Raw genomic sequence first — 10009 nt, forward strand, 5'->3', positions numbered from 1 at the left:
ACCTAAGTGTAACACAATGATATGCAAAACAAGCCTTCAAACTAGGCATCAAACGCTGCCCAAACCACCTCATTCAGTTGGTATAAATGTGATAGTAATTTGCTGTTGAGTCATTTTCCAAATGAAATAAGTAAAATGCTGTTTCTCAAGAAAAAAAAAAAGAAAAAAGAAAAGTAAAATGCTAATTTTTCTTTTTCAGTAACGTTGTTGCTTAGGTTGTTTTAATTGTGAATATCTTTGTTGGAAGCACTAAAAAAAATGCCATTGGACCTAAATGATAATTTCGTAATTGTGAAAGATGAATGGTTTATATTCAACATTGTCATTCCTATTAGCTTAAATTTTCATGATGAATGTTCCCATGTCGCATGAAGCACTCACAAAAAGAAATCCCATGTTAAAGTAATTAATGTCTTTTGCCTTATCAATCAAAAAAATGTCTTTTGCCTTCAGTTTGGAGTCCTCACTTTATTCCATATAACAGCTATATCATTAGTAAGTAGTAATCTTACTACATATTTTGGAAATGTTCTTTTTTGAACAATAGAGAATGAGAAATGCAAGAGGTGCCTCCAGTGTCCAGATAAAGCATAGAAGTCAATTATAAAACAGCAACCAAATTAAGGAACATATATTTATAATCATTACCATTCCAAGATGAAAAAGAGGGCAGAACAATATGGTATTTTTGTTTCTTTTCTTGGGTAATTGATCTAGAGTTACAAATTAACTATACACACACACATATATATATATATATATATATCTTAAAACATGAGCAATCCTAAGATCTACTTGCTTACTGCAAATAAAAATCTTATTTTTCCTTCTTAATGTTATACATTATACTCTACTAACAATATTAGAATGTATCTAATAAAAAAAAAAAAGATAAAATGACATGACCTAACATAATTTATGGAGCACAAAGTGAAACACATAATTTATGGAGTATAAAGTGAAACACTCAGAATAAAATTAAAGATTTTTATTAACTTGTTCCAGACCGGAGATGAAAGGTGTGCCGGTGAAAGGCAGCCATGAAGTCCCAGCGATAAACTTAGAGACAGTAAATTTGACTGCTTCATCGGCTCCAATAACATGATATCCAGACCACTGCACCCTGTTGGAAAGTCCAGCTCCAGGCCCTACATTTAAGTACTCTGCAAAATACAGATTCTTGAGGGTAGAACTCTCGGTTCCAGGCCATTCAATCCAACCTCTAGGCGCTATAGCGTCATCTAAGGTTGATTCCATTATTACTGCTCTAGAGTACTCCTTCCATGGCCTCCCTAGATAGGAATTGTATGAATGTTTGACAGCAGAAAAATCTGAGCTCACCATGATCTTACACTTTTGAACCGAGAAGCCAGTATTTTGACCAGGGTCATTCCTCCCATTTGCTAGGATCACATTGTAACCACGTTGTGGTCTACGAAGTACTAAATTGCAGCTCTGAAAAACAGCCACAGCGTTTCCAAAAATGAAGTCTATGGTGCCATAGATGTCACACTCTCTATAGAATTGACGGAGTGCAAACGCATATAAACTGTCCTGGTATCCTGCAATGCTACACCTGAAGAAAACTGAATGATCTGAGGCAATATACACAGCCAGGGCTTGTTCTCCTTGAGGACCTGCTGTGTTATGAAATCCAATGTCACGAGCAATGAATCCGTTACCTGTGATTGCTGCGCAGCCAGAATATATATGTCCAAAAAGTCAGCACTACATAAACAAGTGTTGCATCCATTATCGGGCAAATGAATTTGTCATGGTTGTATTGAATAATAGTGTTCTTATTTTCTTAGGTCTCTTTAGCTTAAAAATAAGCATGAAAAATTAAATATTTATATCTACCAAAAAAAATAATAAATAAATAAAGGCAAGGAAAAGAAAAGGTGAGATATTAAAAATGACATTAGTACAAATTTTATTATATAATTCTTACAAACTAATAAGTCTAATATATCACAAAAAGAAATTTAATTATTCTTAATTTTCTAAATAGATGTTAAACCCTCATGAATACTTTATATATATATATATATATATATATTATTGTTCATATTCATAGTCGTTACATATATACATTTTTTGGTGAATACTTGCATATTTACATACACGTGGGAACTGTACAACATAATTGTACTGAAAATGTATTCTTTTGACTAATTGTTTTTTTTAGGGTGAGGCTTCCTGTCTAGTACATCAGATCATGGGATCAGAAACATAAGATTGGCACGTTATTAATTTTAGACATTTGTTATGTTCATATCACATTTTATGTTCTAATTAATGCATTAGATAGAAGCACTCAAATGCATGATGAGAAGCCAAATTCGTTTTTGAACGCCTTTTTATTACACTTAGGGTCTGTTTGGTTGTATTGTTTAAATAATAGTTTTCGTTGTTTAGATAATATAACACATATTTTTACAACATTTTTTCATCCATACGTATTTTCACAATACTTAAACAACGTTACTAGAACAACATTATCAAATAGACTCTTAACTTCGTATATATGATTGCCTAATTAGGACACAATACACACAAGCTACCAAGAGAGAGACAGAATGAAAGACAGAGTGCCAAAAGTACTGACTGAATGTGGCAGAGGCAGCCGTGGAAGAGCCTCTAGCAACACAATCGTCACCAACTATAATAGTGGAATATTTGCCGTCTCCTATCAAGGTGATGCCATCTTTCTTAGTTTGAATCTTCTCCTTATAAATCCCTGACTTCACGTAAATCACAAACTGTTTCCCAGAAGCAGCTTTGATGGCTTCCGACACGGTTTTATAGTTGCCTGAACCATCTTTGGCAACTATGACATTTGCCTTTGCCTCAACTAGCTTTCTATCTTGAGTAAATACCCACTTTGGAAAAGTTAAGCTCTTCTTTGACTTACCAGTACCAGTGTTGGTGATCCTGTTGACAAGAGCTAATGGATTACTTCCCAATTCAGATAGATAATCCATCTTCTTAGATATCTGGTTCTGAACTATATTGAAGTACTCTTCAAAGAGACTGAGGCTGTCGGCTGAGTCTTTACAAGCTTGTTGGAAAGTCAAGGCAGCACTTAGCCATGTTTGAATGTCATGCTTGTTTTTCTCCGGAGAATCTTTTAGGGCTAACATGGACTGCTCAAGCCATTTGAGAGACATGTTCATGAGCTCTTCACAATAGCCTACCATATCAAAGACAAAAAGTGGGGCTTAATCAATTAAGAATATACAAATAGACACAAACAGTAACACATAAACAAACATGTAATATTGTAGTTGTAAATTGGAGTCTCTGTCAACAACATGCAAGTGAAGCTGTTGGTTATTACCCACCAGTGACATAATGGGCACGTTGAGCTAATTCTTAGGCTCCAAATTGGGAGCTGAATTTTGCAAAATTTGAAGTGGTCAGCTTCGTCTCAGAGATGGTCTTGTTAACAAGAGCCAACACCATGTCAACAGGTTGATTGGCTGAGCCCAATCTGGTCAAGGTTTCAACGCAGAGGATAGGATATCTAGTAAAGCCGCATTCCTTTACATAATTTTGATTATCATCCATGGCAGCCCATGAAATGGAAGCCCCTCCTAGACCTAATGCACATAATCCCAACACCCAAAACACTAGAAGTTCCATCCTCATACCAAAGGCTTGAACAATTTAAGTTACAACAAGTCTCAGCCAGCTGTAATGAACTTATAATTCCAAATCAGTCTTATTAGCACTTGCATATTATCATGGCTTATTTCTCATAGGTGGTGCTCGGTGATACGTCTGATTCAAATTTCCTAATCCTTTCAGTGGCAGTGGGCCTTGTTTTGTAATCCACTAGTCTTGACAATGATTATCTATTGCTTTGGTGGCCGTATATATTGTACCTAATGCTCATAAGGAACATTTTAGAGTAATTTGTAGGTCCGGGACACACGACGATGCCATTGCCATGCCTCTATTATTAATCAATCTTTTCTTAAAGCATTTGATGGTGCTTGCTTTTATCTATTCCAGTACTCTGAACATTCCATGCAAGAAAATTACAAAAGGAAAATATAGTTAAGATGTTTTTATAGGATTTACACACAAAGACACAATCGTGTCTTTAACTCACGATTCTCTGTTAAAAAAAAGTGTGTAATAGCATTTGTGTACTAATCATTACTCATTTCAATATATAAGGTAGTGTTGTATATATATGTAGGTCATAAATTCTTTTGTCAACCCATCCATTGGAGAATCTAACCAAATATCATGTCCTAACAAGTTTAAAACGCAAAGTAGATGCAAACGATCCAGACGGCCAGTTCATTCAGTTTGTTCAAAACTTGGTATTTTCCAAGGCCACTAATATTTAGAGATCTATAATACCAGTTTAGGCAGTGGCGCTTTAGAAAGTTTTCTCAAGGTGTTCCTTAAGAAGCATAAACTATAATTTGTTGCATTATTGTTGCATTATTGTTTCATTAATTATTAATTGTTGTTTAGCCTAATATAATTTAATTTGTTTGTCTTTTATAATGTATTGGTTAATTAAATTATTAATTATTATTGTTTAGTTGCTTCATTACTTTTTTTTACTAATTACTGGCAGTCTAGCACACACCCTACTATGCATTAATTAGCACACACTAGCACACACCCCATGTGCATTATCCACGGCTCAACTCACTACCTAGTGTCTAACATAATTTAATTTTGTCTTTTATAATGTATTGGTGCCTGCCTCTGCATGCCTTTACTTCCCCAATTCAAATATCCTATCCCACATGGCCCTATGGCCCCATCCACCCCCCACTCAATAGACAAGAGTCACAAGAGGAGCCAATCAGATAAATTCACAAATCACAATACACTAAAAGACAAACTCACCAACACAGCACCAACGGATAAAGTCAAAACAGGGGCAAATAATTGTAAAGTTATAAAGTAAAGCTCTTATCTATAAAGCCAAGTCAATTACAATTCAAAGAGAAAGAGAGAGAATCAAATATAGAGAGAAAGGTCTCATACTCTCATTTCAGTTCAAAGAGAAAGAGCTCTCTCTCTCTCAGACCACAGTTGACACTCCACAGCAAACCCAAGGACGTAAGAGAGAAAAAGAGAACTTAAATACCTTGAGGGAGGCCTAAGGGGCAGCGGTGCCGTGGGCCGCAGTAGCACGTCGAGGCGAGGAAGGACTCGAGGCCAAGCCGAAGCATCGCAAGCTCTTATCCAATCAGACCGATCTTTGATCTCTGATGCCTGATGTGCTTTGTTGCTCGAGTTTCAGGCGGAGGCGCCATTGCACTGATGTGCTTCAGTGCTTGGTCCGTTGGTCGTTTCGTTGATGAGGTTTTCTTCTTTAGGTTAGGTTTCTGATTTTAGTTTTTGCTTTACCATTTGATGAATGATGAATCGGTAGAGCGTATTGGGTTTTGGTTGTTTTTTTTTTTTTTTAGAATCCGTTTGGGTTAGGCCAGTTGGGTATTTAGTTAATAATTATTTTGATTTAAAAATTTGGTTGAGGTTGGTTTTGTTTAGGATTGATGTTGGGTTTTTTTTTCCCTAAGTGGGTTTGCTGTATTACAATTTTTCTTTCTTCAGATTTTCTGTTACAATTTTTTTTAGATTTTAGTTCAAATTTTTTTTGAGCTTTTTCTTTTTGCTTGAAAGTAGAACAAATTGTCCACCAAAATTTAATTTTATTGGCATAAATTTTTTTTGAGGGTGTTCCTAATTTTTTTTAAGGGTAGATAAATAAAAAATTTTAAATTATTATATAAAAAAAAATTTTAGGTAGGGTGGTCCCAAGACCACCCTGGCCTGAACGTGGCGCTGCCACTGTACATGGGCATAACCTTAATTTGGGAATTTGTATGAAACATATAAATTTAAGATTAATGATAATCATGCACTTCCTTTTTAGGAATAAATTATTGCTAGAATAGATTATATGTCATTCTCACATACATTACACTTCATTTTTATATGTTGTCTTAAGATAGATTACATGTCATTTATTCTTATATGTCATTTTAGGATAGACTTTACCATTGTATCATTGCACATGTACATGCATATCATTATTTCTTTTTAAAACCAAACACCAAATATCTTAGTTATTCTTTAAACGGTGATTTATTACGTTAAATTTGAAACTATGTATTATCATTTTAAAATAAGCATTGTGGGCTACCTAACACATTCCCCACACATAATCAAACTATCGAATTTTGATTTATAGTTGGAGACATTATTTTATTTTCTAGTTTAGCTTACGAGCTATTGGGTTTTCTTAGTTAATTCTAGGAAATAAATTTGATTAGACTTAGGTGACCAATCACACCTTAGAATTCTATTGGTTTGTGGCGACTCCATATTGATGGTAAATCCAAAAAATTCAATTCATGGTAAGATTCAAGTAATTTAATTTATTAAAAGATCTTCCATTAATGTAAGAGGAGTAAGCACTACGTAAACATATTTCAAAAACACCCTATAAATTTCCATGCTCAACTACCAATGTATGCTGCAAGAGTCCCTTACATTTGTCTCCAATAGGAGACTTGATTGTTCCAAAGCGGGAGTTTCCAGTCTTCCGCCCATCACTCCTGAAGTCTGATCAAACAAACCTCCCAATGGGGTAAAGAAATAGACAAATAAATAAAGTAAACAACAAATTAAGTAATCGTTACACATTTCTGTGCATCACTGACTCACTGTGGCCCTCTACTCAATCTCCATTTACCTACTCAAATCTCTCCACTGATTTCCCGCGAAAAAAAGTACATAGCTTTACCTAATTATTACGCGTCTAAAGTGTAATCAAATTCTAACAAAAAAAGCTTTGACTTAACTTTCTCAGTGGCATTATTTATATCAGTAATTAGGCCCTCTTAATCTCTGTGGGTCTTCATTTCATTTTTATCTCATCAAACTTTGATGGCTTCCTCCACCAACAATATTCTGAAACTTCTTTTGCTTCTCCCTGCACTCAGCTTATCAAGAACATGGGCTCTCAACTCTTCTCATTCTTCTTCTTATTGTTATTCTTATTCTTCTTCTTCCTCTTCTTCTACTTATTCTTCTTCTTCCTCTTCTTCTTCTACTTCTTCTACTTCTTCTTCTTCTTCGTGTTCCTCTTCCACAACTTCTGCGGACCATTCCGAATATTTTGCCAACATAGAATCTATCTGCAAAACCACACCATACCCAAAAGTCTGCCTTGACACATTGGAACTCTCCATATCAACGGCTAACAGTCCAAACAACACGGCCTACTACCTCCATTACACCCTCAAAACCGCAATAAATGAGTCTAGAAAGCTTTCCGCTCTGTTACCCAAGGCCGGGATCTCAAATAATATCATCGAAAAACAAAGAGGAACCATCCAGGACTGTACGGAACTCCACCAAATCACATTGTCTTCTTTACAAAGATCAGTGTCCCGAAACAATGATGTACCCATTAATAAACGCAAACTAGCCGATGCAAGAGCTTACCTTAGCGCAGCACTCACCAACAAGATCACATGCTTGGAATCGCTCGATTCAGCTTCAGGTCCTTTGAAGCCAGCCCTACAAAATTCCATAACTAACGCGCACAAGCATGTGAGCAATTCTCTTTCAATTCTGTCTAGCCAATTCCCCCAAAATATTAGCCAACACAGCCAAAATAATAGGCGCCTCGTGGACGTGGGTGTTCCAACATGGATTTCAAAGAAATTAGAGAGTCGGACTCGGATGTTGGATAGTGAATATGACCCGAGCAAGGTGCGGCTGATTGTGGCTGCTGATGGAACTGGAAACTTCACCACCATCACTGATGCTATCAACTTTGCTCCAAACAATAGCAATGATCAAACAGAGATCTATGTGAAACAAGGGGTTTATGAGGAAAATGTGGTAATCCCAAGTTACAAGCTAAACATTTTTCTTCGTGGAGAAGGAACTGATGCCACTATCATTACTGGTAACAGAAGCGTGGTAGATGGCTGGACCACTTTCAGCTCTGCAACTCTTGGTATGTTTAGCTAATTTCCTCAATTGCATTACAAGCATGCCTTTTGTTTTACTTTTATATATCTAATAATTTGTGTCCTTCCCTAACTAATTAACCTTTTTTTTTCCTCCTTAATCGTGTAAGTTGTACTTGTGAGGCACAATTCATGTTCATGAAGTAGTGCCTTTTTGTTAATTAAGTTTTGTTTTTTAAATAAAATAATTCCAAGGAGAAATTTGAACTATAGACATGTTTGTTGGAACACCAAAAAATGCCAATTAAATTACAATACTCTAAATTTTAAGTTTGAGCACTAAATAAACTTTAATTTGTTGGGATATACTTAAGTATTTAAGTGATGTTAGAGATATTAGAAATTTTACTGCATGAATATTACAAATTGAGACGTCACATATAACAGAAAAAAGAAAAAGAAAAAATTGTGAAAATATTATAATTTTTACTACATAATTGATATAGTAGCAAATTTTATTATTGGATTTCAAAAACATAATAAATGAATGCCTTGAATTGTTTTTTTTTTTTTTTTAGAGTTTCAACTTTTGGCGTCTGCTTCTAATGATAGCTCTTTATCATTAAACCAAGACACCAATTGATTTTTGGTATAGGCGGAGATTGAATCTTAAATCTCTTATTCAACTATTAGAGACTTTATCAGTTGACCTAATTGAAATCCACTAAATTACTTTTTTTTTTTTTTTTTTGTGATTGGTGACCTCAATTTATAAAAGTTATATAGCAGAATTTGTGGCACTCCTAGCATATCTAAAAAAATAGTTTAGACACTTCTTTATTTGCTGTTAAAGTGACACCATTCATATATCAAGTCACATTAGTTTATATGTTTTTTTTTTTTATAAAATTAGAACTAAGTTAAGATTTTTTCTAAGTTTTCTTTTTCTTATACTTGTAACTAATTAGTAATATATAATAAATTGAACTGCAGCGGTGTCTGGAGAAGGCTTTTTGGCTCGAGACCTACGTATCGAGAACAAAGCTGGAGGAGAGAAACATCAAGCTGTTGCTTTGAGAGTAAATGCAGACTTTGTCGCATTGTACAAATGCTCAATCATTGGTTACGAGGATACATTGTATGTCCATTCCTTTCGACAATTCTACCGAGAATGTGACATAAGGGGCACTATAGATTTCATATTTGGGAATGCAGCGGTTGTATTTCAATCGTGTGACATTGTTTCAAGAATGCCAATGTCTGGCCAATTCACGGTCATCACAGCACAGTCTCGTAATAGCCCAGATGAGACAACTGGAATCTCTTTCCAGAATTGTAATATTTTAGCTGAAAAGGATTTGCGTTCTAACGTAAAAAGCTACCTAGGAAGGCCATGGAGGATGTACTCTCGGACAGTCTACCTAGTATCCTACATTGACAACTTTATTGACCCAGTTGGATGGACGCAGTGGTCCAATGATGATAATCAAAGATTAGACACTTTGTATTATGGGGAGTATGATAATAAAGGACCTGGCTCATCAACAGATGACAGAGTGACTTGGTCAGGGCATCACATAATGGATATTTTGGATACATTTAATTTCACCGTGTCCCAGTTCATTTCGGGTGTTGATTGGTTGGACCAAAGTCTCATTCCTTGCGAATTTGGGGTAAATTAAATGGATTTGTCTTTGTTTTTTATGGCAAAAATAACCTCAAATGTAGCTTATTAGATCTAGTAATAAATCTCCTATAATGGTATTTTATTTGTCAAGAGTCTTCTAACTTAGTGACATCTTCTATTCAAATCCCCTCCCTATTTTTGTTGTTGTTTGTTGTTGTTGTTGTTTTTTATTTTATTTTATTAAAAAAAGGTAATTGATGAAAGGATTGCATTATGTACCACTTCCTAATGATTTGAAGTTCGAAGTTTGAACTCCTATTCTCTGATGCTATATATGTTACGAAGTCTATACGTTAAGAATATAATGTGATTCCCAACTTAGTTTCATCACTTGTTACTTTCATGATGGTATGTAGTGGCT

At 35.0% G+C, this 10009-nt stretch overlaps 1 protein-coding gene and 1 pseudogene across 1 annotated transcript; one reads left to right on the forward strand and one right to left on the reverse strand.

Annotated features, from left to right (window-relative positions):
- Positions 1-882: 882 nt before the first annotated feature.
- On the reverse strand, positions 883-3651 carry LOC142643840 (putative pectinesterase/pectinesterase inhibitor 54; annotated as a pseudogene).
- Positions 3652-6590: 2939 nt separating this feature from the next.
- Positions 6591-9643, forward strand: LOC142643185 (putative pectinesterase/pectinesterase inhibitor 12). Its single transcript, XM_075817730.1, has 2 exons — positions 6591-8008; positions 8955-9643. Exons 1-2 carry the CDS (start codon positions 6928-6930, stop codon positions 9641-9643), a joined length of 1770 nt encoding a protein of 589 aa, XP_075673845.1. The 5' UTR covers positions 6591-6927.
- The last annotated feature ends 366 nt before the right edge of the window (positions 9644-10009 follow it).

This window comes from Castanea sativa, chromosome 7, assembly GCF_040712315.1.
Source record: "Castanea sativa cultivar Marrone di Chiusa Pesio chromosome 7, ASM4071231v1".
Classification (NCBI taxonomy): Eukaryota; Viridiplantae; Streptophyta; class Magnoliopsida; order Fagales; family Fagaceae; genus Castanea; species Castanea sativa.